Source organism: Tiliqua scincoides, chromosome 4 (genome assembly GCF_035046505.1).
Source record: "Tiliqua scincoides isolate rTilSci1 chromosome 4, rTilSci1.hap2, whole genome shotgun sequence".
Lineage (NCBI taxonomy): Eukaryota > Metazoa > Chordata > Lepidosauria > Squamata > Scincidae > Tiliqua > Tiliqua scincoides.
The window spans coordinates 117,297,919-117,325,557 of NC_089824.1; the positions used below are offsets into that span (position 1 = coordinate 117,297,919).

The 27,639-nt window shown below is 43.8% G+C and overlaps 1 protein-coding gene and 1 pseudogene across 1 annotated transcript; one reads left to right on the plus strand and one right to left on the minus strand.

The window, feature by feature from the left end:
- Positions 1–104: 104 nt before the first annotated feature.
- COLGALT2 (collagen beta(1-O)galactosyltransferase 2) lies at positions 105–26,044 on the minus strand. The gene is made up of 11 exons (XM_066624076.1): positions 25,984–26,044; positions 23,560–23,677; positions 20,374–20,508; positions 17,428–17,632; positions 11,774–11,893; positions 8,276–8,352; positions 6,654–6,760; positions 5,061–5,193; positions 3,462–3,589; positions 1,498–1,704; positions 105–401 (listed from the first exon to the last, which is right to left on the minus strand). The coding sequence occupies exons 1-11, from the start codon at positions 25,995–25,997 to the stop codon at positions 125–127; spliced, it is 1,521 nt and encodes a 506-aa protein (XP_066480173.1). The 5' UTR covers positions 25,998–26,044; the 3' UTR covers positions 105–124.
- Positions 9,503–9,622, plus strand: LOC136650608 (5S ribosomal RNA; annotated as a pseudogene).
- Positions 26,045–27,639: the final 1,595 nt, after the last annotated feature.

Here is a 27,639-nt window from a genome sequence, read left to right on the forward strand (position 1 = left end):
ATGGACTTCTTTTCTGATTAAGTCAAAACATTACTAGCTCTGGAAACTTCTAGGCCAAAAGGTGGAACATGAGGCAAGTCCAGCTGTTGCCAATATTGTCAGGGTTCTATGGCCAAGTGAGCAGTCATAGCTCCTCCCTTGTAGATGATGCATCCAAAGAGGGCTGAGGGGGCAAAGCATCTTTGTTCTGGGCATCTGTGCGAATCTGACCCTGCTGCCGTGTTTTTCGAGACAGCGTTCTGTCCCAGTCAGTGGCCACAGTCTCATTGTCCCATATGGTGGAGGTCTCTGTATCACTGAGGTAACCTGGTTGCCCAGTGTAGTGGGTTGGATAGACCAGCAGGGGCTCTGCAGAAAAGGCTTTCAGGTCTCTGGATTCATAATATTCCATATACTTGGTGCTATAGAGAAGAGGACAACATCAGCATGGCCACAGCAAGGGAAAAGGGCAGCACAGCAATAGATGGTAAAGCAATGTAGTTTTGCATCTTTAGTATTTTATTCTTGAGAGGTAGAGCAGCATCACTGCAAAAGAGTCAGGATATTCACCAGGAAGTTTCTGGGTAAAATCTAACCTCTCCCCTGAACTCATGAGAGTTCAACTCCTTAGACGCCACTCTTTCACCACGTCCAACTACCCCCAAGGTAGAGCGATTATTGACCAACCTTACAAAGCAATTGCAAGGGTCACTGGGATAACCCATTTGAACACAAGGTATATATAAAAGCTCTAAGGATGTTTTATAAAGCAATTGCTTGAGCTTCTATCAGGATGATACAGAGGCTTATGTATTTTTTTTAAAAATAAAGCAAACAAATACTAGCAGCGTTAACTGGACAAATTCAACATTATGGAGAACAGTTCTATAAATTGTTACTAGTCGTAACGGTTATGGGCTACCTCCAGGTTCAGTGACAATGTGTCTCTGAACACTATTTGCAGGAAAGTAGAAGCCCTTTCTCTTCTGCCTGTGGAATTCCCAGAGGCAGCTGGGGGACACAATGGAAAACAGGATGGAGACTAGAGGAGCCTTTGGCCTGATCAACCAGGGCTTTTCTTAAGATGTTGCCAAATTAAAATAAATAAATAAAGAGGACCATGTCACTCTCACATACACACATATTCAAGTCTATTGGGTCACACACAACCTCAAGTTCCTTGGCTCTCCACCCCACATTCCTGGGCCTGCTACCGAAACTCACCAAGTTCCTTCCCAATGGAAGTGAATTCCAAATGATAGTGGCCCCTTTTTCTCCACTATGTAACTTTGTAGTGGCCACAGTGGCAGTTTTTGACAGAGTTATTGAGCAGGTAAGCCAACAAAATACTAATCAAGGATGGGGTGACAATCCCCCCAATCAGAATCCAATTGGGCTTTTGGAAGCAGCCAGCTACTTACTTATGACAGGAACATACAGTACATGCCACCCAACATGCTGTACAACATGAAAACTAGTTTCCAGAACAAAACAAGCTTACCAGGACCAAGGACTTACACTGGGTGCTTGTTGTACATGACCGGCAGAAATTCATCAACAGGCAGCATCTTGCTGAAAGGCTGAGCTCCAATCAGCTTTTGAGCCCCTTGCAGCGAGATGGCATAGCCCAGCGTCCAATAAGAATAATCCGCTTCAACAAGGTTCATGACATTAGGAACAGCCTTCTCGGGGCGCTCCACCTGCATCCGTTTCCGGCCAATGTAGCTAGACAGAAAAGACAATCAGTTGTGCCATACTTAGCATCCTGTTTACATACAGGTCACAGTCAATGGCCGGCTATGACCTGAAACTGTAGCATTTGTTGAAACTGAGCAAGTGTAAACCTCATCAGTCTCTAGAGGGGAAACTGCTGGGAACTTCGCACAAGCTACTCTGAACTTTCAAAAGGAAAAGTGAAATAGAAGAAAAAAAATTAGCATGCATGATCAGTTAGCTCTGGTGCATAGATAGGGAAAGAATCCTATTGTGCTACAAAAAATCCAAATCCGAAGTCAAGAAAACTCAAAATGCCGAGGAATCTGCTTTCAAGAATGTCCAGGAGTTTTTCATCCCTTGATAGGGAAGATTAGACATTACTGAATGGTGTGCTACAAGAAGGAAAGACACAATTAAAGATTCCTAGGAAGCAAGAAGAGGTTACCCACTGCACCTCTGCAGAATTCAACCCCTGAAGCCTGTCCTCCTTCCAGTCAGGAGGGACACCCAGTTTGTTTGCAGGAACGCTGGGTGGCGAGAGGGAGGCACCTCTGAGGACAGGCAGTTCTTACTCTACAAATAACCTTTTCTCAAATGTAAGACTGAAATGTGCCATTAGGGGAGGGGCCATAGCTCAACTTTCGCATATAGAACAGGTACCAGGTTCAATCCTTATATATGCAGATGGTTCCAGGTTCAAGACAGGGCTGAGAAATAGCCGTCTGAAGAACCTATAGCAGCGGTTTTCAAATTCTCATGGAGAGTTTGAGCTGCTCTAAGTTCTTGCGAGTGTGAAGGGAGGCAGTGGCACAATCCCCAGGATCACACCGCTCAGGGGGGCTGCAAAGGCTTGGATCCACTTACCCGAGCCTCCTGCAGCCTCCCGGGGGTGCGAGGAGCCCTGTGTGACCTTCTGCAGGGCTCCCCGCAGCTTCAGAAGTGAAAGTGGAGCAAACACGCTCCACTTCCGCTTTAGCGGAGGCAGGGTGCAATCGCTCCGCTTTTGCTATCAAAGCTGCGCGGAGCCCTGCAGAAGGTCACGCAGGGCTCCCTGCACCCCCGGGAGGCTGCAGGAGGCTTGGGTAAGTGGACCCAAGCCCGTGCAGCCCCCCTGAGCAGCGTGATCCTGGGGATTACGCCGCTGCCTCCTCCCTGCCTTCAGGCTGCCCTCACCCCTTAAGGGGAAAACAGGCCAGGGCCCACAGGCTGGGGCATCGCAACAACCCAGTTTGAAAAGCCCTGATCTATAGAATCACTGCCAGTTAAGAGTCGGCAATACCAAACCAGAGGGACCAACGGTCCAACTCAATATAAGGCAGCTTCCTATGTAACAGTTTCAGTTGAAGAAAAAAAGTATGCCTCTGACATTAGGACTTTGGGAAACACTGGTATATATTGAAGAGCATAACCAGAAGAAGTGGTGAGACAAGATTCCCAGCAGGGTACAGTTGCTCCCTATACAAAGACAGACACACTAATATGCCCCAACAGCACTTTAGGTCAGCTGCACTTCTCCAACTGGGCAAGTCAGGTTTCCATTTGTTCACTCCTAGGTGCCAGCCTTCTGACAACAATTCTCAGAATCTTAAAAACTTTCTCCAAGTCACAGCAATTCCACCCTCTTGGGTGATTCCTAGTCTACAGGTCAACCCCTTTCCTACTTCACCATTAGGTTTGTCAGCTGTTGCAAGCGTACCTATGGATCACTACTAAACTCTACAGATGGGACACCTGCAACAGGCAAGGTGAGGTGGGCTGCTACTTACATGAGCTCCCAGTCAAGTTGGACTCTCTCAATATCATCCATCAACTTCATAAGCTTCTTCTTGAACTGATGCTCAAAGCGCACGTCATCTTCAATGACAAGGGTCTTCTCCATCTCCCTGTTTACCACCTTAAAGGAAATGTTTGGAGAGTCACCAGAAGCAATATACTTCCCACTTTGTTCACTATGCATAATATATGTTGAACATATTGGTGAACTTTATGATGAATGCCTTGTTTCCCTTATTTTTGTACACCAACTTCCCAGAATCTCCCATGTAGGTTCATCAGCCTAAAAGTTACTTGGACAACCTCCTGCAACAGTCTTTGTTTGAAATGCCATTCCTCACAGCCATTTGCTCATGTGGATTTGAGTCTTCCTTCATGACTGGAGCAGTCAAGCTTCCTAACAAGATTTGGTTGGATACCTGAAATAAAAGGGTGGGATGGAACATCCAGGTGGGTTCCACTCATCCAATCAGGTAACTTTATGACTTCATCAAACCTAGATTACTTAAGTTCAAGCAGAGGGATGCTCATGTGTGTATCTGTCAGGTCTGCCGTGATATCTAGTGCTGGTTCACAGAAGGCACACCCACATACTCTCCAGTAAGTGCAGAGTCCAGAATTCCTGGGACAATGCAGATAGATAGCAACAGGAGCTGTATTTCAAGCTAGATGTGTTTAGGAAATTGAGTTTGTTTTGTTTGCTTCTTTCCCCACCCTAAACTCAGCCAACTGGTTTAGAGAGGCATTAGGGGTTTGTGAACTTTGTTCTCAAGTAGCTTTCCAGCTCACTCTGCTGGGCATTAATTATGGCATCCAATTTAGTCAAGCTTTTTCTTTGTGTCCATATAGCCAGGTTCAGGCCTTTTCCATCAGACTCCTTGCCCTTTTCCCAGCCTGGTTTAATTCCTTTTCCTTTGGCTTTTTAATAAACTAATTATATTCTGACTTCTTGCTGTCTAGTCTATGTTCACAAGAAATTTAGTGAGCTGTCACATCTGACCACACAAAGGCATTACTATGATTTGATTTTTATTAAGAATCCCTGGGTTCTGTGGTCTCCTCCACCTTCCCTAGACAGCCTCACCTCTGTCTAATTTCTTTAACTGGGTGGCAACAGCAAAGAGAACTACTGGTTGGTCACTACATTAAAAAAACAAAAACTAATAACAGGAAGGGCTGCATGAGTACTAACCACTAAGCCATACGCTCCTTGGTCAGCCTGCCTGCTCCTGGTCCCTTCCCCAACAGACCTAGTCTGTGAATTTGTTTGGAGTATGGATTTCCTATGGGTGATTGACAGAGATGTGGTGATGGCCATTAGCTTAGATGACTTTAACACTTTTCTAAAATCATCGAAGCTAATGGTCATCTCCACATCTCAATCATCTAGACTTCAAGGAAATCCATTCTTTGACCCTCAAACAGGATATGATGAAACAGTGAGGGTACTCATCTTTCAAGATACTGAGGTGTGTGGCAGTCATCAAGAGCTCACCCCCAGTTCCAGAACGGAGGGCACAACCCAACTGCTGTCCCAGCCAGGACGCAGGTGTAGGTTCAATACTTTCTTGAATACCTAAGGGATACATCACCTCTTTCCAGATATAGTAGTGGCTAAGAAAGCATCCAATTTCCCCTCTGGTCAACACTCTGGAGGAGTAAGGATCCTGGTAACCAGGAAGCATGTCAATATTGAGGGCCTTCAGCTGGCTTGTATTGAGTGCCCTGAAAGGAAGAGACAAACAAAAAGTTAAAAATCACTTATCTCAGATTTTCAGTATACAAAAAGAGGTACTTGGGATTACCCTATACATGCAACAGAATGAGGTGAGAAAATGGGTTGCACCAATAAACACTGCAGGTGGGGGAAATCACTTTCTAGATTTTCTCTATGATAAACACTCTTTATAATTTAAAAAAACTGCTAATGGGTGGCTAGAAGTTTCCTTTCTGAAGTATAAATTTCCTATTTGCAAGGTAGAATAATGGTACCATTTGAAGTGGTACAGTCCAGTTGCCTATTCATTTCCACTCCATTTTGCAGCATACATAATCGTACCATAAATACACTCCTATAAGACGAAAAATTTCTGCCAGTAAGTCAACTGTAAATAATCTCCTCACCTTATCTGCAGGTCGGTCAGGGCTGTTCAGGCATATGGCACAGAGCAAGAGGACAATGCAAAAATAGTTAGAGGAATAGTTATCTCCAGGGCAACCTGCAGCCAAAGTTAACCTTTCCATTCCTTCTGAGATAAAAGTAAGCCAAGGCTCAACACTTCCATTTAAATCAAGCAAGCCTCATTCTCTTTGGAAGGATCGCACCCAACCATTCAGCACCATTTTGCAAATGTTTGGCAGAGGACTGGCTTTTAAAACACCAGGATGTAATCCTCATTTCCATCTGAAATCAAGTTCCAGGCTACAATTCAGCACACCATTACTTAAGAATAACACCCATAGAAAGCAATCCTCTACTTCTGATTAAATAGGATTACAACTATGTGTAGCTGCACTTGCTCACGCTCATTCCTTTTTCCTTTTCTCTCCACTGCAAACTGTATTGCACACACCCAGTTATGTGTTATAAGTTGTATGTTACATGTTGAGCCTCTGGCTTAACACACGAGGTACCTTAAAGTAGGATTTGATTAATAGTTCTACTAGTATTACAGTGCATTTACACTGATAGTGTTTACAAAAAGGTTGTGAAGACCAAAGTTTTAGAAGTTAATCAATAAAAAAATGTATCTTATGATCTTTTACTATATTTTTAAATAAATTAGAGACTGTACAGTTCTTAGGTAACAATTACTGGTAGGTTATTTTTCAGGAACTGGCCTCAGGTAAAATCAGACAAAATTATAGTCAGACACCCCACCAAACTTATCCAAGGATCATAGACAATTCCATGATTTTGGACTCAAAACCAGCCCTTAACTTATCTGTGAGATCGACTTATACTTGGATATCTATGGTAGTTGTGGAATTGCTTGGAAATTCATTCATTGACAGAAGTTCACTGCAAATTGCATTGAAAAGGTCCTACTCTGCCTTGAATACACCCTCCCTTCTCATCAAATTCACAGCATCAAAAACAATTTGTTGAGTTGTCATGTTCAAATTCTGCAAAAAGCATGTTTAAACTTTCTATCAATCACAGGTGGCAGCCAACAAAGACTCACTTTCCATCCACAGCTTCTACCAACTTGACGGCAATTTCCTGCTCCTGCAAGGTCCGCAACATTCGATCCCGCCGATCTTTCCGACGTTTCAGGTTTATCATGAAAATCTAGAAGAAAGAGACTGAAATTTCCCACACAGATCTACACAAGCTAATTGGGGGCTGGGGTAGGAGGAATATGGGTTTTGTGTTTCAGTTTGACACTTTTACAATAAAACTCAAAATTTTTAAAGAGGGATCAGTTTCTATTTCCCAATCCCTTGGGAATTTCTTTCTGGGATGCTATAAAGGAGAGACATGTAGTAGAGCTCAGAGCCCCACCAAATGCCACCTCTGCCTCTACACAGTCATCATCACCAAATGTACACATAGCAGACAACAGCAAAAGCCAGGATCAACTATGCAGAGAACTTGTACAAGCTTACTGCAGGTCTCTTATTGAAATTTTATGTGCATTCCAGAATTCAAAAAAATTCTAAAAATGGCTAAAAGCAAGCAAAGACAAGTGCAGCCTTGTAGTATGGGAAGCAGGAGTTGGCATACACATATTAACTCAACTTGTACTCCAGCACTTCCTTCTAACACAACAGGATAAATAAGGCTGGCAAACACAGTGTAGCCACAAAAGAACCAGCACAGTTCAGAATATTCCAGGCAGGCAGGTTAGGCTCCAAACAGAGCACATCCACCACACAGGCAGGTACTATTACACAAGCCAGGTAAACACAGACACCTCAGAACTGGCAAAATTAGGAACCCAACTCCTTAGAGTAAAAAACAAGAAGCAGCCAACAATTATTAGAAGCTCTACCTTTGTACTAGTCTCTCTTCAACAGCTCTACAGACATTTAATGTCTGGGGGGGGTGGGTGGGAAGAGAATAAAAACATCCAACTGTATTTAACTTACAAAAGATCTCCATCAGCATCTCTGCACCCAACTCTTTCTATATAGCATTTTTTTTCCTCATCAGTGGTTCTCTAACTCTGGAGCAGGCCCCCCTTGGGGCACGTGGAGCTTCATGGAGGTGTACAGAAGGCCCAGGAGCAATAAGGTTCAAAGACAGTTGGCGCCTTTCTCTTCTACCAGCCCAGACCCAACTAGACTGGATACCTCATATTATGACCCACTGTAGGATTTGTGGGGGTGACTGACACCTTATTGCTCATCAGCCCAAAGTTATTTCAGAAGAAAACTCAAAGTCAGTGTGCCGTTCTTATGATTATCCTTGATGTGTGAAAAGTAAGAGCAAAATTCTCAGATCGGACCATAAGTAGCCCTTTGCAAGCCATCTGTGTAATCAACTAGCACCCATGGGTGCTTTATTTCCTTGTCTAATAAATATAGGGCCTTGGTCCAGATTAGACCATGGGGAAGGCAAAGGGTTAGAGAACCCACACCCACCCACTCCACAGTCCCAGTCCACACAGCTCCTATTTACGTTGGAAAAACCAAGCATGCAGGCTCCAAACATGTGACAGGCATATCATCTAGTTTGGCCCCTTTGATACCTGAAAACAGCTACCAGTCCAAGTCAGACATGGCTACCACTAGTTCCTATTGGTTTTCCCTTGCCCTTTTTCACTCTCAGAAGGTGACACAAAGGCGGGCATAATCCTATTACCTCATCAAATCCCATTTTGTCTGGGTGCTTAGGAGGAATGCTGACATATTCAGAAGGTTCAATTGGAGGACGGTCAACTGGAAGAGATGGAAAACAGAAAACAAAACATTTTAATACAGAATTCCTTGCAGCTGCTTAGCTGGGAATGAAGATCACTGGGTAGGCACTAGCTTCTCATTGTGTTTGGGCTCTTTTTCCAAAAGTCAGTCTGCATGCACATAAATCAGATGTCCTCCTGTACTCAGTGGAGCTTGCACCTGGCTAAGGCTATGATCTTATATTTGATTACCTGGGAGTAAGACCCAATGAACTCAACTGTACTTACTTCTGAGTAGACACGCCTAGGATTGCTTGTGTACAGCACTGGAGCCCCAGGCCGCAATTCTATGCACACTTACTAAGGACTTAAGCCCTTACACTTAAGCCCACTAAACCAAGTGGGGCATACATTGCAGTAAACCTACACAGTATGTGCAGTTAATGTGTTATGGCTTCTCTAATAAGCAATTTATAAGCCAACAGAAGTCTAACAAGCTAAAAGAGCTCAGTGACAACAACCCTGTACCAGTTGGTTCTCCTCTAGATATGCTAGAATCTCCAATTGCTAACCTCAATTGTATCTGGAATTGGGGATGGATCCAGTATTGGGGGAGGGGGGGCAATAAGCACTACCAATTCCAGAGCCCAAATCAACCGGGCGGGTAGCCCTGGGCTCCTGGTTGAGCTTAATGGCCTCCAAGACCGAGATTCACTGGGCGGGTAGACCAGTTCTCCCGCCTGGCCTTGGAGCCCAGATCTACCTGCCAGGTATATCTGGGCTCCCCTTTTAACTTATGGCCTCCATGGCCAAGGCTCGCTGGGCAGGTAGACCTGGGCTCCCATTCCAGTCAAGTTTGCCAGTACCCTGCCCAGTGGGCGGACCCCTGGACCCTGATTCTGGTGGGCGCCCTTCCCTGCTGGCACAACAGTTGGGGGTGCACATGCCCATGGCCTTCCCCTTGGATCCACCCCATTTGGTATGGAGCTGGGACAAAAGAACAATTCTGAAAGGCTACCACAGCTGGATAAACTCCCAGTCATCAGTTTGGAAATGAATTCAATGCAGTTTGGCAGGGAGGGCCACAAATTGGTGCTTAGGGATAATGAAGAGGTCCTCCTGCACCAAAGCCTTCATTTAGTTATGACTGACAAATTTAAGGTGTCAATGTAAACAGTCTTTATGTGCCAACTAGCAGCAACTGTTACCCTGCACATGCCTGATCTCGTCTGATCTCGAAAGCTAAGCAGGGTCAGGCCTGGTTAGTACTTGGATGGGAGACCGCTTGGGAATACCGGGTGCTGTAGGCTTATACCATAGTCTTTCGAGACTGAAGGTTGCCAACCATTTTTATGTGCCAACTGGAATGCTACTGGGTAGAAGTTTTGAGCTAACAACAGGAACTGCCATGGTTAATGATAGCCATGGGCAAACTCCCCCAGCCTAATTTGAATGAGCCTGAGTAACACAATTTGAGAACACTTGGAAATTACTTGCTTCAGTTTGATTCCATTTCAGGTCAGGTCCAGCTATGGCACTGGAAGCCTAATGCCAGCCTGGGGATTCCTTTGGAGATAAAAGGTTGGGGTAGAAATATTTTAAATAAAATTAACAAATAGGCTCCCTGCCACCACAGGCAGGCATCAGTCTGTCTAAAAACTTAAGCATCAGGAAGCTCTTTTGGCAACACAGGCCTCAGGTTTAAGGCATAAATATGACCGTGAGTAAACATGGCAGCATCAAGGCTTGAAGCGGTGCAGGAATTTACAGTTCAAAACCCAAACTGCCACATTTAGTTCATGTTAATGGAACTCTCTCATAACTACAGACAGACACAGTGGCGTCGCTAGGGGGGTGCGGGGGTTGCGCAAAGGGGGTGACACACTAAAATCGCGGTGGTTAGGAGTAACCCTATCATATTATATACCATTGGATGCAGAATTTCGAGCAGAAGGCAATGCAAAAAACCAGAGTGAAATATCTCCTTTCTATCAAAAGTTATGGCCAAAAAACTGGAGAACAAAAAATGCGTGGCTCTCTATGGAAAGTGAAAGTGAGCTGTATCGTGTGTTTACTCACAAGTAGGCAAATTTGCCTTAGTCCGTTGGAAAGGGCAAGCTAAGAGGAATCCAAATACACCAGAATGGTCCTGATCCAATGAATGCAGCCCCCCAAAACACCTGAGAAGGAAATCCCTTCCTTCAAGCAGATGAATGTATTGAGCCCTATGGAAAGCGAAACTAAGCCTCATGGTCATGTTTACTCGTGAGTAAGTGAACATGCCTTGGCTGGTGTGGAAGATCAGGTGAAGGAGAGTGCAAGGCTACCAGAATGGTCCTGATACTATGCACCTGGAGCTAAACAAGAGGTCCAGAAGACAGCCTCCTCCCCCCACTAAAAAGGATCAAAACAGAGGCTTCAGCTGATAAGGTAAACCTTTCTGAGACTTGCAAAGCCAGGTGGATCCTGACAGTGATCTGGTTTAAACAGAAGTTCTTAAATTGAACTAGGCACTGGGTAGGGCTGAAAACCTTACTGGTTTTGGAGGGGGGGGGTGTTACTGCAGGCAGGCTACAGAGGAAATTCACTTGGTGGACCAGGGCTGGCTTCTGCTTATTTAATTATTTGTTTTACTTTAATATTTATGCTTATTTATTTTAATTTGCCTGATGATGTCACTTCTACCATGACATCACTTCTGGTGGGTCTTGGACAGATTGTCATTCTAAAAAGTGGGTCCCAATGCTAAAAGTTTGAGAACTGCTGCAATAAGGTGTTAGTAAGTTGACACTCTGGAGGGGGGGTGACACCACTAGTGACCAAAATCACTAAAATCATAATTTGGAAGAGCAATACCTTCATGTTGTATATCAATCAATACGTCATTTCATGCAGAATGTGTTCTATCAAAAGCTACAGCCAAAAAACCAGTGGGGGCAGAGTGGTGGTACAGCACCAAACCCGCCACCAGGGGTGTTGCCCTGCCCACTGCATGGGGGGGGTGATGCGCTGGTATCCCGCACCGGGTGATGTGAACCCTAGTGACGCCACTGGTCAGACATACTTCCTATCAAACTCACTGCAAGGGAAAATCCTAGCTCAGGTTAACTATAGTTAATGCCAATGCAGAATTAGTGTCATGGCTAAGAACACATCAGCAATCCATAATTATATGGATGTTTTGTTGCTGGTGTTTTACCAGCAACAAAACTTCCATATAATTAACCACATAGAACCTACTGAAGAATTTGAATCTACTAAGCTCAAATTGTTACCTAGTCAATACTGTGTGCTTAACCTCCTCAGCCTTACTTGGTAAAGGTGGCACGCAAATTAGCCACATAATCACATCCAGACAGGGATAGAAGTGAAACACCATAGTTCAAAATAGTTGTTCGAAGGACTGGAATTGACTTTTTCTTATACTATTATGATGTGCGGATATCCAACACGTGACTTACTCATTGCCTCAATCAGCAGATGAACAATGCTGTCAGCCTCATCTTCCAGTGTCTGGTGAGCTTTCAGGGGCACAGGGAGGTACCCATAGTGTTCTCTGTTGCAGATGTACATCTGAATATCTGGGGATAAACAAAAGGAGGGAGGGTAGAAAGATTGAGGTGGGTCCTCCTAACAAAGCAAAAGTGGTTGCCAGGGAAGTGTTTCAGACTGTGCTTTGGATTAGGCTTGGAAGCAGATCTCCAGCCTACTTCTAGCTAATCAGTACAATACAGGGAGCTGCATGTCCCACCCCACTGAGTTGCCTGGGGCAGAGGGTCATGAGGCCAGGCAACATCACCCTTTACAGTTCACTAAAATGCCTAAAATATGAAGCGCTCCACAGATCCCAGTCCACAGGCAGACAAGCTAGATAAAAACCATCTGATAAAAGGAGAGAGGACTTGGAGGAAGTAGAAGAAACACTGCATTTGCTCAGGAAGACGAAAAGGAAGCAAAGAGTTACCACTAACATATGTACAAAACAACTCCAACAATAAGAAAAGGATCCAGGGAATGAAAGACCTGCAAGAGACAAAAAAGTGACTTTATAAAGGCTCTCTTAAAAGAAGGGCAAGGAGTTCTGCTACTTTGCTGGGGCTCCCTCTCAGTGTGCCCATGCAACCAGGGTGCTCTTACTCCAGGAGCAAGCTGCTGAGGTGGGAAAGAGTGAGCCTGGTTAACTGAGCAGACAACGGGTCGGGCTTGAACACAGTTCTCCTGGATCGAGGAAAGCTGCTCAGACAAAAGTTCAGAATCTCTGAACAATATTATCAATAACCGGATTTTTCAGAGCACAGTTGGAAAAACTATGAAATTGCAACTGGCTTAGATGACAAAAAAATGGCCAAAAGGTTAGGGATGCAATACTATTATTTGTGATGGGAAAGGAATGGCATGTGCTCCAATAGCATACGGACAGAGAAGATTCCTAAATTGTTAGAAACCCCAGAGACGTATTTGGAACCTATACTAAATGTCATATATGAACACTTTCTTTCAGAAGTGTTAACAAAGACCTGCAGAAACCACTACTGGGGCCAAACTTCACAAATGGCTGACTCTTGTGCATGCGGCACTTTGAAATAAGAATTGATTAGGGACAGATTGGTCACAGGCACTAAGTACAAAGACAGGCAGGTAAGACTACTCTGAAAGCCTACACTAAGCCATAAGCAGTGGGGCAACAAAAATACATTCACTAAACCACCAATGCCATTACAGAAGGACAGCAGATCCCAAAATAGAAACTGTGGATATTATGGCAACCAGCATGATCCTGGCAAATTCCCAGCATTTGGAACCATTTGTAAAGGCTATGGAAGGAAAAAGAAATGTTATGCCAGAGTTTGTAAAGGCTCCAAGCAGAATAAACCTACACACAACACCAATGCAGGTTATCAATGATGATTCAGGCAGTAATTCAGAGGTGGCCATTTTCTTCATATGCTACATCAAAACAGTACATAGTAAGAAAACAAACTGGTTTATTGAGTTCACACTAGCTCCCTGCGAAGAAACTTCACACTCCTCACTAAAACTGAATGCCAAAGTGACAGCAATGCAACAGTAGATATAATGGGTTACAAAAATTCTCTCAACATCATGTAAGATGAAACAGCAAAACTATCACCAAGCAAGGCTAGACTGAAACGGCATGATGACAGACTCCACATCACAGAGTTCTGGCAAGGGGACTAGAACCAACCAGTTCAACACCTCCTTGACACACGGCAATTTGAGAAGTTAAGGAATTGAGATGAACAAAGCTAATTCGAGTACGCTTTTTTAGCCTAAATAATAGGCTTGCACAAACAGGCAAAACTCCTAATCAGCGGTGCTGCATTCCAGTGTTCATCCATCTGCACACATAATCCTGCTTTGATCTTGTGTTACTCTGTATGGTTATATCTACACACTTCAAGCAAACTCAGATGACTGAGATTCTATCAGACTGCAGGCAAACCAGGGCTACCCATCAACACTGTAGTGGTTTCTGCATCCTCAGAAGACTGCTTAGGTACTCAAGATCTCTTAACTGCTCATGTACAATTATGTTCAGTGATCCCAAGTAATCCAGAGAACATCAGAAGCACTTTCTCACTGGGTCAGACCAAAGTCCACATAGTCCACCATTCTTTGCAAAAATCCCAATTTCCAGGCAAGAAGTCAACAGTCAATTTTCTGCCCACTCTGATTTACCATCCAGTGTCAGACTGTTCCGCCTACAGTTTAAGAGGGGGTAGATTTCTTCACCCACAACCTTGGTAGCAATGCACCACATGTCAGGTTGGATGTCGGATTTTATTGATGTTCTGAATTTTTGTTTGTTTGTCATTAACTAGTTCTCCTCTGGGAGTCTCAAAACACTCAGATTTTCAGCTCTACACTTGGGTGTACAAGCTAAAACACACCAAGCTGTGAAGCAGATGTGCACCTGACTCAACAAAGTTTCGATACTGCATGTAACCAGGCACAAGTCTCAGCTCAAAATCAATAGCAACCAGTTTGTCGTCAATGGCCTCTGGATTCAACTCAGCACTTTAGAGACTTGGGTTGAGGTCCAATTAAGAGGCAGCTAGAACCTGGCTTGCTGTTCTAGCCACAACAGTGTTCTGCTGAAAATCAAGTGTGTCTGCAAATCCCTCCCACTATGTGTACTGTAGGTCCTTCATCAGTTCCAGAACTTGGTGTTTGTGTGAAAGGCTTCAAAAGGCAAAGGAAAATAATTTCAGTAACTGCAATGGGATATAGAGCAGACTAGCAAAAAAAAAAAAAAAAAATTGCTGCAGAAATTCAGGTCACTCCAAAACCACACTTGCAACACAAAGTACAAAACAAATATTTCTAGGGTTGTTGGGTTTCTTTGTCTTTCCTGCTGCAGATCCAAACTCAGAAGTTGTAAATTAAGCCGCAAACATGACCTGCCTGAGCCAGCGACCCAGAATATTAATGGCAGAACTCCCTGGTATTTTTAGTAGAGAGGGGGATGGCCTGCGGAAGTGGCCATTGCTCAGCTGCCCTATTATGCACTTCTCTCTACAGACAAACCGGCTGACTGCAAGCCTTGCCAAATCACAGTTCAACTGTCAGGTGTCATTATGGGAAAGGATGAAAAGGGATCCTGACATTAATGGACTTGGCAAAGATTTAATCCCCTATTTGTACATCCAGCTCCCTCATTTCCCAGTCCTGCTTTCCTTTGTTGAGATATTTGCATGATCATTTTCAAAGCATTTGCTCTACAAGCTTTGCGTAAAGTTTTCATCCTACTTTGTATCATCATCATTCCCGTATTCACACTCACACCCTCCAATAGCCAAGATTGCCAAGGCAGAATACTATTGCCCAGTTTATATCAATAGGACACCCCTCAGCAGACACACCTCAGATAAACCCAGCAGATACACCCCTCAGAGATACATTTGTGTACTAAGCTACCCCTGCTAATTGGGTAAGAGGCACTTTTTCAAGTGGGTGCTCCTTTTTTTTAGCAGGGGGAGAGTAACTGGCCCACCTCACCCCAGCACTGTCTGTTCTAGTGGCTGTCTGCTGGTGTTCTCTTGCATCTTTTTAGACTGTGAGCCCTTTTGGGACAGGGAGCCATTTAGTTATTTGATTTTTCTCTATAAACCACTTTGTGAACTTTTAGTTGAAAAGCGGTATATAAATACTGTTAATAATAATAATAATAATAATAATAATAATAATAATAATAATAAGCAACAGGGCCTAGGAGAGGGGGTAAATTGTAACCTGGCCCAGGGTCAGAAAGGGGGCCCAGGAGTCAAAGGAGGGGGCCCAGAAAGTTCCTGCAATCTGACATTTTCCTATCTCACCTGAACTCGCTGCCTGTGCATGATGCTGGGGTACAACCACATGCATGCAGTGAGTGTTTACTGCTGCTGCAAGCCATACACACCAGGCCCAGGAAAGCATCCATGACCCTCCTTAATACAGTGTCAAATCTGGGAGGAAACTAACCTGCCTCAGTAGCTCTTTGGCTTGTGGATCCCATAACCATGAAGGAGTATATAGGAGCTCAGAGACCCAGCTGTGGGTCTACGGCTGCTTCATTTTGGTCCATTCAAGTGTGAGCCTAAATACGATGATGCTAATTTTCTGCAATGGATTTTATATACTTCAAAGTTTTTAGAGAGACTTAGGTGTGTGTTTGGTTTTCTATATTACTTTACCTAGCTGCCAATGATGCATGGTTGGGTAGACCTGGGCTCTGCATCAAGAAGCCTAGTAGACCTGGGCTCCAAAGACTATTGTGGCGGTTAGTATCCTCCCCCTGCCCTATTTTGCCCCCTCCCCCTTTGGGAAGGGGCCCAAAAGAAACTTCGTACCCCCCGATAAAATTCTTCCCATAGGCCCTGCTAAGCAATACTCCTGTTCTCACACTAAACCCAAACCCATTCGAGTTTCTTCCGTGTTGCTGGAGGTTTTTCTTCACCTGTTGAATTCATCTGGAACCACCCTATGCATTACACAGAATGGGGCAATGATAAAATTCTACTACATACAAATTAGACACCAGATGCAAGGCTACTTTTTTTTAAATTTCCCATGTTTAAAAAAATCATTGGATGTGGTAAGCTAGCACATTAGGAAGCAAGGTTTTAATACTTACAATTCTAATATGTGCTAGCCTACTACACGGAAAAGAATTTAATATCACCCCAAATCTCTAGCCTGAATTTGTATAGACCCAAATTTTATCATTCTAGGACCAAATAAGACATGAAGTTCAGTGCACCATTTTCTAGGCTGGAACTTGCGCTTTCACACAGCAGCCATGAGGAGGGTAGAAATAAATAAGAAAGATGGCATAGATGTAGAATATGTTTAAGCCTTCAAGGGCTCATAGTAGTCTGAGGGACATTTCTAGTAGGAAAACACTATGGAATTAAAGATTTGACTATCCTTTGCCTAAATCAGGCTCTCATATGGCTGTTGACAGTCAGCCCCAGCACAGATGCTGCTGCATTTAGCATCATGTCTAGTGTGTCCTCTGCCTGCCACTTCACGCAACTTAGTGAGTAGGAGGGTTCTTCCTGCACAACTGACTCCCTAGCAATGATTTAAAGCAGTGATTCTCAAACTTTTTTAAAGGCCCCAGAGACTGCTGTCAGATAATACCAAGGAATGTGGCTATAATAGTGATTCGGCAACAATGCCCCCTCCCCAAAATAGCAACTTTTTAACCCTTGATGCACATAGTTTTCAAATCACCAAAAATTAGGTCATGACCCACTGGTAGGTCCCAGACCCACAGTTTGGGCAGTGCTGATTTAAAGCAAAAAAATGTGTCTGTTTGGTCAAAGGTAACACCAGTGTCATTCTTTGCATTTAAAATGAACCTGATCAGCTACAGCCTACAAAAGAACAGGCTGCATGCACTACACAGTGCCTTGGCAGTGTTCAAGCTTGTGCATTTATCCTTGGAGACAATATGTATCCACTACTGTTCCAAGAGCAGCTTTTTCTTATTACTTCTGAGATTTCAAAGAACTACTAGTCTTTTAAAAAAAAAAATTGCAAAACTATGTGACACTCTAGTCTAGGCCCCACCATCATAACATAGTTGCTCCAGTTAGTTCACAAAACCCACCTGCTTGACGACTTGAGAAAGCAAAGACAATGATGTCATCAAAGGTCCAGGTATAGTCCTGATGTGGGGGATAAAACATCAACTTATCAGAGGCCTCTTTTCTCAGGTCTATCAGGAACGTGGAATGAACCATCGGGACTGCAAAGCAACCAGTCCTCTTCCATTCCCTGATCAGGACATAATCAGGCGTTCTTTTGTAGTAACCCTGTAATAAAGAATGCTCATAGTTTGTTAAATATATGAGAGTAACCGCCAACCAGAACTGTCAGATCCAGTTCATTTCAGCTTGTAGCAAAACTCTAGAATTTATAACTCTAGATCGGGAGATCAGATCATCTACCCAAAATCTAACTCTTCTTTCTCCAGCTCCCACACACACCTGCAGACCATTCGTAGCACACCAATGTGCCATGGCACACTGGCTGAAAACTGCTGACAAGTAGTCATTGAACATCAGTCAAGACCCTATTGTCTAGGGTGTTGACATTAGGTGCTAGGCTCCACAAAAGCTTTGAGTGGGGGTGCACATTTTGCAGTATCACACAGCACATACACGTGATTTTACACTCTACCTCCTTCTATGCCTCTGGCTTATTAAGAAATGACCCATTCACGGTTCTAGAGCTTGGCATGTACTGGCAACAATTTTTGCATGAATCATGCTGTCAGCATTTTTAGTGCTGGAAATAATTGCCTAAGTGTCCATCTTAAAGAAATACAGCTTTCCAGCTCACTGCCAGGATGCATGACACAGAAATAAGCCTATCTGAAGACAATTCTAAATGCCAAGTCACTAAAAGTAGTCAAGCTGGAGTCTTCTCAATGAGAAGAAAGGTGTGCACACAGTTCATCGTGCTGACTTTGCTCTGCTACCAATCCACAAATTGCAGCTTTGTTTGGAATTGCTCTGGTTTGCCAAAAATTTAAACTAGGAAACGTCTGCAAAAAAAGCTGGCAGATAAACATCAGGCTAAAGAGCAATGAGTTTGGTTGCTCCCATTCCAGAAAACTGCTACTCCAGCTCCACATGGATCTCAGCCTCTTGGCCAGCCATTAAAGCCCAGAAGGGAAAACTCAGGAAAAACAGAGTGAAGTCACTGGGCTGGAAGCATAACACAAGAACATAGGAGTGGCAGGGAAAACATGGTTGTGTTTCATCTTAACAGTTGTAAGATGCAATTCCCTCCTGAGATTTTTCATGGGCCACAATTCTCCATCTACATTTCAATAACAGAAAATAGTTAAACCTAACGTTTATAAAAGTTAATACAACTTCACTGAGCCAGATCATCTGAGCAGGCAAGCATATTCTAGCAGAGGATCTTCCCCAGAGGGAAAGGAACTTGCATTACTGCTGCCCTAAGGAATGCTTTCTCAACATTTTAAAACAGGGTTGTTTAACAAGGATTTCTAATTCAATCTGAAATGCCTAGGCTGATACCTTTAAGCTGTCAGGTATATCTCTTGAGAATGGTCAGTGCACAAGCATTTTCAGATGACAAATGTAATCCTACCTCTTCCTTCCTTCTTGCATATTCTACTAAAGGTTGTTTCCAACTAGTAAGCAAGCAGATGAAGCTGGTCTTGCACTTAGATATTTAGGGCCTATTTGCACAATTTGTGAACTAGTGGATAAAACTGACTTCAGACTGTATATACAGGTCATGAATGCAAGGAAAACAGTCCCCCTGAAAACAGAAGCAGTCAGTAATGGGACACATCAGATGTCTGAGGAAACCACAAATTGTTCAGCTGTGTCTATACCCCGTGCAAGCTCCTGTGGCCTCTTATGTCCTGAGCTTTCACGCTAGGAGAATCTTGGTTTGCCTCAGTAGCAACTGCGCATCTCATCCAAACACAGAATTGCTAGTGTATTTACAAACCATGAGCAGAAACCACAGGTGAATCTCTATTTCAGATCATGGTTTGCAAGCCATGTTTAAATGGCTCTGGGTTGAGATGACACACAGTATGCTGTTTAAACAGATCAAGAATGTTGACGTCACAGCTCCATCCTGAAGCCAAGCAGATAAAGGGAGGTACAGTGGATTCCACGGGCTTCGAAGGGTGAGGGATGCATCACTAGCTTTCTGAACTAGTTTACTAGTCTCTTCTGCTTAACTGTGGATGATCTATTCTTTTCAGAAGAACGGATACTAAATATTTTGAATATTTTGCCAAAGTCAGGGGAACAGAAGGTAACAGTCCAGTTTTGAGCTGCAGTTACTACGCTGAAGTATGTAACTTTTCAAAGAATCATTGTCAAAAATATGGATTTGTGAAGATGGATATAGAAAGAGCACAAATTATCCAAGCCTTTTTATGTGATTAATGCTATGGATTGTGTCTTATTTTTCGGAAACTATTTCTGTAAAAACTATATAAATACACATAAATAAAAATATTCAGTTTAAGAGCAATCTGTCTCAAACTGTAGGTTAAGACAACTGTCACAGGAACAAAATGGGTCACAAGACCATCAGAACTGTGAGCTGAAGCAAGAATCATCAGTGCATCTGACAGGAATGTGCAAGTTAGCAAGTATTAATTTCATTTAGGGATATTGAGCACCAGGTTAATTGGGGGCTAACCTTGTGGTTACAGTGTTACTACAACATGGTGCAATTTGTGGCAGAACTGTAGCCATCTGGTTCTCAGTACAACATGGAAGCTTCCCTCAGTTTCCCATATTCCCATTTGTCACTCGCTAACTTCTAGTTCTCCTGACTGCAGAAATAGGATCATGCACATAGTGACCATTAAAGTCTTGAAGGTTGGATAGGACTTTCAATAAACACCACAAGGGATTTCTGAATCTTAACATTTGCCTGTCTGGAGATCAGTGGAGTATATCAAATGCACACAGCTTATATGCTAATAATTCATTCTTTGTTACCATTACCTCTCCCCACTTTCAAATATTGCCAGCACAGTAACATCACTTGCCTGAGGGGTCATTCCACACCAGAAGTTAGAGTAGAGAGAGCGAGATTCAAGCATTGGTGCCACAATGGTCTTATTCTCTGCTATCATCAGATTCAACACTTCTGGGTTTGTCAAGAAATTGTCAGCATCTATGAACTAGAAAAAAGGGGACAAAACACAGACAAGGTTGTGTCCAATTACATCTTGAGGATGGAGGTGGCTAGATGACTCAAAACAAGACTGGGTCAGGAAAGTTATGCATCTTGAGCTACAGTAATAAGAAGTAGTGAAAACTTCCATCACAAATCCTTCAGCATTAAGCTATCCAAAATATACACTGTACTGAAGCCAACAGTGAAAGACTGGTAAACTTCATAAAGACTTATTTGCACATACCAAAAAAGCAACCTATATAGCAAAATGATCACCACAAAACTGGAATGAGGTTCCTGCCATATATTAGCTCCAAAAACAAGAGAGGAAACCTCCAAATATTTTTACATCTAGCCCAGTACGATGATTCAATCTGGAGCCAACAGAGGGCAACTGCTTACTCTGAGCTATGGCTGAACCCTGGTCTCTGCTTTCCTTGCTAGGGTTCAGCCGGAAATAACTGAAGCACTAATAAAAGATTGCCTCTCAACAAGAACAGAGTTCATTTTCCCCTAACCAACGAGCCATCAAAGTCAACTACCTTAAGAACATAAGAACAGCCCCACTGGATCAGGCCATAGGCCCATCTAGTCCAGCTTCCTGTATCTCACAGTGGCCCACGAAATGCCCCAGGGAGCACACCAGATAACAACAGACCTGCATCCTGGTGCCCTCCCTTGCATCTGGCATTCTGATATAGCCCATTTCTAAAATCAGGAGGTTGCACACACACACATCATGGCTTGTAACCCATAATGGATTTTTCTTCCAGAAACTTGTCCAATCTCCTTTTAAAAGCATCCAGGCCAGAAGCTGTCACCACATCCTGCAGCAAGGAGTTCCAGAACAACCACATGCTGAGTGAAGAAATATTTTCTTTTGTCTGCCCTAACTCTCCCAACACTCAGTTTTAATGGATGTCCCCTGGTTCTGGTGTTATGTGAAAGCGTAAAGAGCATCTCTCTATCCACTCTGTCCATCCCCTGCATAATTTTGTATGTCTCAGTCATGTCCCCCCTCAGGTGTCTCTTTTCTAGGCTAAAGTGGCACAAACGCCATAGCCTTTTCTCATAAGGAAGGTGCCCCAGCCCAGTAATCATCTTAGTTGCTCTCTTTTGCACCTTTTCCATTTCCACTATGTCCTTTTTGAGATGTGGTGCCCAGAACTGGACACAATACTCCAGGTGTGGCCTTACCATCGATTTGTACAACGGCATTATACTATTAGCTAATATTAGCTCAGTACCTTTTTTAATGATCCCAAGCATAGAATTGGCCTTCTTTACTGCCGCCGCACATTGGGTCGACACTTTCATTGACCTGTCCACCACCACCCCAAGATCCCTGGCCTGATCTGTCACAGACAGCTCAGAACCCATTAGCCTATATGTGAAGTTTTGATTTTTTGCCCCAATGTGCATGACTTTACACTTACTGACATTGAAACGCATCTGCCATTTTGCTGCCCATTCTGCTAGTTTGGAGAGATCCTTCTGGAGCTCCTCACAGTCTCTTCTGGTCTTCACCACTCGGAAAAGTCTGGTGTCGTCTGCAAACTTAGCCACTTCACTGCTCAACCCTGTCTCCAGGTCATTTATGAAGAGGTTGAAAAGCACTGGTCCCAGGACAGATCCCTGGGGCACACTGCTTTTCGCCTCTCTCCATTGTGAAAATTGCCCATTGACACCCACTCTCTGTTTCCTGGTCTTCAACCAGTTCTCAATCCAGGAGAGGACCTGCCCTCTAATTCCCTGACTGTGGAGTTTTTTTAGTAGCTTTTGGTGAGGGACCGTGTCGAACGCCTTCTGAAAGTCCAGATATATAATGTCCATGGGTTCTCCCACATCCACAGGCCTGTTGACCTTTTCAAAGAATTCTATAAGGTTTGTGAGGCAAGACTTACCCTTACAGAAGCAATGCTAATTCTCCCTCAGCAAGGCCTGTTCATCTATATGTTCTATCTTTGATGAGCCATTCCACCATCTTACACGGTATAGATGTTAGGCTGACCGGCCTATAGTTTCCCGGGTCCCCCCTCTTTCCCTTTTTAAAGGTTGGTATGACATTTGCTAACCTCCAATCCTCTGGCACCGTGGCCGTTTTGAAGGACAAGTTGCATATTTTAGTCAAGAGATCAGCAACTTCATTCTTTAATTCCTTAATAACTCTTGGGTGGATGCCATCAGGGCCCGGTGACTTATTGATCTTTAATTTATCAATGAGGTCTGAAACAGCTTCTCTTTTAACGTTTATCTGTCTTAATTCCTTGGTCAGGAGGGGCCGTTCGGGAAGCAGTATTTGCCCGAAGTCTTCTGCCTTGAAGACAGAAGCAAAGAACTCATTTAATTTCTCTGCCATCTCTAAGTCTCCTTTTATCTCCCCTTCCCCTGGGGTTAGAAGCAGCAGGACTGCCATGCAAAAGAAGGGGGCTTTCAAGCAGACTGATACCCCAGCACCTTTCTTTTGAATCAAAAGAAAAAAAGTAGTGAGTATAAATCTGTACTGTGATGGAAGCCAGTGGACAGCCTAGAGCTCCACCTTGGGCTCCTTAGCAACCAGTGGTATCTTACATATTGCCCCAGTAACCTGAGGCAATAGCACCACTATCCATTGGCATAAAACCAACTTGGCAGAGGTACATTTGTTAATTTTGTCGAGGGATAAGCCAGCAAAACACAATGCACCAGTGCACACAGGCTCTTGTACAGAGTGATGTGCAGGAAACCAGGTCATGGAACGAGGTTTGGTTGAACAAGGTTTGGTTGAAATCTTGCTCCTCTTCCAATACTAGGAAGAAGAGACTACAGTAATAGTTATGGAAGACTATTAAAGACTTATGGAAGAAGAATTCTGTGGTCAATGAATGTTTAAAAATTACCTAATGCATTCCAAATGCCAACATCCATGTAGACATTTGAAGAAGGAACACACATACATCAGTTTACAACAATGCAGATTTCTCCCCCCATTTTGAAGCCCAAACACAGAAGTATTGTGTCCAGTTAAGCTTGCTCTCTTTACTTAATTTCTTAAGAGCCTGGAACTTGCCGTTACCATGATATAGTCAGACCACTTTTCCCTAGCAGTCCTCAGAGCAGCCTGCCGCAGCTTCATCACATGGGTGAACCTGGAGTTTGGCCAGTGCTTGGGTCCAATTTCTTCAGGGTAAGACCTAGGAGGGTGAAGAACAAAAAGAAAAATTACTGCTTTATGCCTGCTGGCCTTTCTGAGGTCAGCATTTAAAAATGAGGAGAAAAGGCAGCAGCAAATATAACGAGTCACCTCAAATGCTCCAAAGGTAAGAGTAGAACTGAGAGGGAAGGTTCAGTGCAAAGAAAACACTTCCATATTTATTCCTGGAGTGTGTACCCAGGACTGAGCGGAACATGCAGCATCACTGCACTTCCTGCCAAACATGTGTGCTGTGCATTGAAGAGTACTGGTTTAAAAAAAAAATTTTTTTTTTAAATATAAACACCTAGGGCTTATATAAAGACAGAATTCACACAAATTATCTTGCTTACTTCATTTCACTACCACATGGTGTAGTGGTGGGTGCATCTTGCTTAGATGGCAAAGAACTTAAAAGATCTTACAAGGAAAGATCCTCTGTCTGCATTCTCTAGAATGAAGGACTGTTTGAGAAATTGGGTTAATGACTTTATTAGTGAGGAGGGCACTGGCGCTGCCCCCTCCAGCACCCCGGGTAGAAGAAAGGTGGGGCAACTGGAGGAGGATGGGCCAGTTAAAAGAATGGGATTCTCACAGGTTATCCCTCTTCCATGCCTTCTCCTACACTGGTTGTCCTATCTGTGAGCTATCACGTCCAAACAGTGCCACTGCTGAATTCCAGGATAATTTCTGAGGAAAACCTCTCAGGATTTAATTCTGGATGAGAGTGCTGACTGGCATGGATTGCTGAGGCCTGAGCCTAGAGGAATGAATCCCTCCCTCTTATGTCTTGCTGGTTTCTCACTGCAGCAATAACACAGACTTAATGGGCAAGGAGGAAGGGTCTTTATGGTCCATCTCCTTTGTCAGATAGAACTGGCAGAAAGCTGCACAGGGCAAGCATACACATCTTGTGTTGGGTGCCCAAAAGAGAACAAGAATTCCATTAGCACACTGCCCACGTTGCTGCCCAACACAAACAGTCCAGTGACATCTTGCTGACTGATGCTGAAGCAAACAAAACGCTGGATGATGTGCCCTCAGTAGGATTCAGCAAAGCAAATGCAATGTTCTTTGCATGGTCTTCCTCACCCATCTAGCATAGCTGCTAAAAGCAGTAATTTATCAAACACATCATTTACACATATGATGTGGACTTGTTCCAATATGGTTTTTTTGGGAGGGGGAGGTAGAAATTATTGTGTTATTTCATGAACGTTAAGCATAGGACAGTGAAAGAGGATTCTTCATGCTCTTACAGTAGCTAAAAGATCATATTTAAAACATTGGAAAGATTAAGTGCCCCCCAAGTATTACTCGGTGTATTAAGAAACATTTAATTTTACCAACATTTGAACAAGTGACTTACAGACAACAATCAAGTATGGGCAAATTTTTTGAAGCCTTTCCTAGATTTTATGCACAGAACACTTATGGTTTATGGTTTATGACAGTGGTTCTCAAACTGATGGGTCACAACCCACCAGTTTGTGGAAAAATTCCCCTGTCCCTTTAAGGGGCAGGGGAAGGGGGAGGCAGTGACATGATCCCCAGGACTGTGTCACTAAGGGGGGTGCTTTTACTCACACAGGGCTGCAGCAGGCTGCAGGAGCTGCGGGAAGCCCTGTGCAGCCATCCACAGAGCTCCCCAAGGCTTGGAACGTTAAAAAAAAAAAATCAAGCACAAAGCACTTCCAGTTTCCAGGAGGTGCTTTGCGATCACTTGTTTTGAACGTTCCAAACCTCGGGAAGCCCTGCGGAGGGCTGCGCGGGGCTCCCCGTACCTCCTGCAATGCCCTGCAGCCCTGTGTGAGTAAAAGCACCCCCTTCGATCCCCCCCTTAGCGACACGATCTTGGGGATTGCATCACTGCCCTCATCCCTGGCCCGCAAAAACTTACTTAGGGAGTACATCTTCCTAAAAGTTTGAGAAACACTGGTTTATGATATAGTATATAGATGATATAGTATGTTAGATTCACTAATAAAAGATAGAATGGGGCTATAAGGCAGCTCCATTTTGAGTTTTGTGATTAGATCTACCCAAGTGGGAAGCCACAAAACAATGTGATGGGGGAGGAGCAGGGCATAGCGAGAGAGAATGACAGCTCTATCACTCTCTCCACACCTGCTATTCTCTCTCAATTCAGTGGCATAGGTTGGTAATGCTGGGAGGGGGGAATCCCCTACCCAACAGCAGCTGGTGCGTCATCCTCCCTCCACCACTTGCAAGGGATTTCAACAGTTCAATTCACTTACACTTCTTCAGGGCATTTTACTCTAAAAAAGTAATAATATCACCACTTACTGAGGGTCATCCATTGGTCTCCACTCCACATAGTGATACAGTTTTTGTACGTTCCTTAGCCATTCTCTCAGAATGCCTGTTGTATTATCAACATTGTGGTCAGTGGCTACCCTGGAGTAGTAAGAGCAAATACAGAGATTGATTAGTACTTAGGAGCACATTTTCCAATCAAAAGTCACCTTAAAAAGACATGTTTTGGCTGGCAGCCGCTGCTCTGTATGCACTTCATATACACAGGGCAGCCCAGAGTGTTTATGGAGCCTGGGGTGAATGAGAGAGCCCCTAAAAAGACACAGAGTACATACTGTGAAGACATATACAGTACATTTGTGCACAAAGCTGAGGGACCATACGCAAGGACTCTTGCTCACAAAGGTCTCTCTCTCTCTCTCTCTCTCTCTCTCTCACACACACACACACACAAATTCTCAAATGCAGCTCTTCTAAGGATAAGTAGAAAGTCCTTGCTCATTCTTGCAACATGGACTGCTAGGCAGAAAGAGTTTACCCAAATGACATTAATAGAATGTGTTAAAAGTTGTGTCACAAAGTTAGGAACTAAAGAACAAAACCAGACCCACACCAAACCCCTGACAGCACATTGGGTGCTACCACTGTCACCAGTCTTGAGAGTTTTAGAGTCAGCCCGGCCAGGTGGGCCTTCAGCCAGCGCTTGACCAGGCCAACCCCAGACAACATGTAACCAGCATGCAGGACAGAAGGCAGAGACCATTCCCCCTTTGCAGAACTGATGCAGCTCATGATTTCTCATAGCGGCCAAGAGCAGCTCTGCTTACCAAAGGAAAGTTGCAGTATTAAATATATCCTTCTGAATGCCTGTGCCATGTGAGAACCTTGAAACCCAAATTCTATGGACTCTTCTTAATGATCCAGAGAGAGAATGACAAGAAGACTGTGCCATCAGCAATGTTTTTCAGAACTACAATGAGCCAATTCAGGATGCTGCATTCCCACTCCACTCTAGCCTTTAGAAAGAAAAAAGCCTCCTTATGTTCATCAACAAAGCGTTCCTATTTTGCCTCGCTTTGTCCTCTGGGAAGCCATGCACATAAATGCAGGCATTTCTGCTGAGACAATGGAATTAGCCCAAAGAAGGGAAATGGTTTCCTTACCCAAGTGGGCAAGACTAGTTAAAGGAAAGTGTTTACCAGAGCCATTTCTATTCAACCAATTGTCCAGAACGCACAGGATATACAAGGCCTACACAAATAGTTGCTTCAGTGAATGGTGGACCGTGCAGAGGTCATTCTGATATTAAGTGAAAACACAATGGAGGACATGCACAAGATGACAAAAACATCCCTGTTTCATTTTTTGTTGCAGGAAGTAAACAGAAAGCAAGGCTGGGCTAAGAACCTTGGGAATGGGGTGGAAAGAACGCTCCACTTTTTCTAACCTCACAGATTTGACAGCAGCATTTGGAGATGCTCACCTCTACCATTAAGGAGAGATGAACACAAGCTCACCCAGCACAGCCCCACAGCTGTCAACAGGAGGTACCTCTTGTTTTCTCCACCACCCACCTCACACAAGGATGGGTTCTTCCAACTCTAGACTCATTTGGAGTGCCAGTGAAACCCTGAAGTACGCCACATAAGTGCATCAGCTGACATTAGGTGCAATATTACAGTAGCC

Coding starts and splice junctions, on each gene's coding strand:
- COLGALT2 (XM_066624076.1), bottom strand. Junction 6,761..8,275: donor ACAAAATGGGATTTGATGAG/GTAATAGGATTA, acceptor TCTTTCTTCTAG/ATTTTCATGATAAACCTGAA. Junction 402..1,497: donor ATGTACAACAAGCACCCAGT/GTAAGTCCTTGG, acceptor TCTTCTCTATAG/CACCAAGTATATGGAATATT.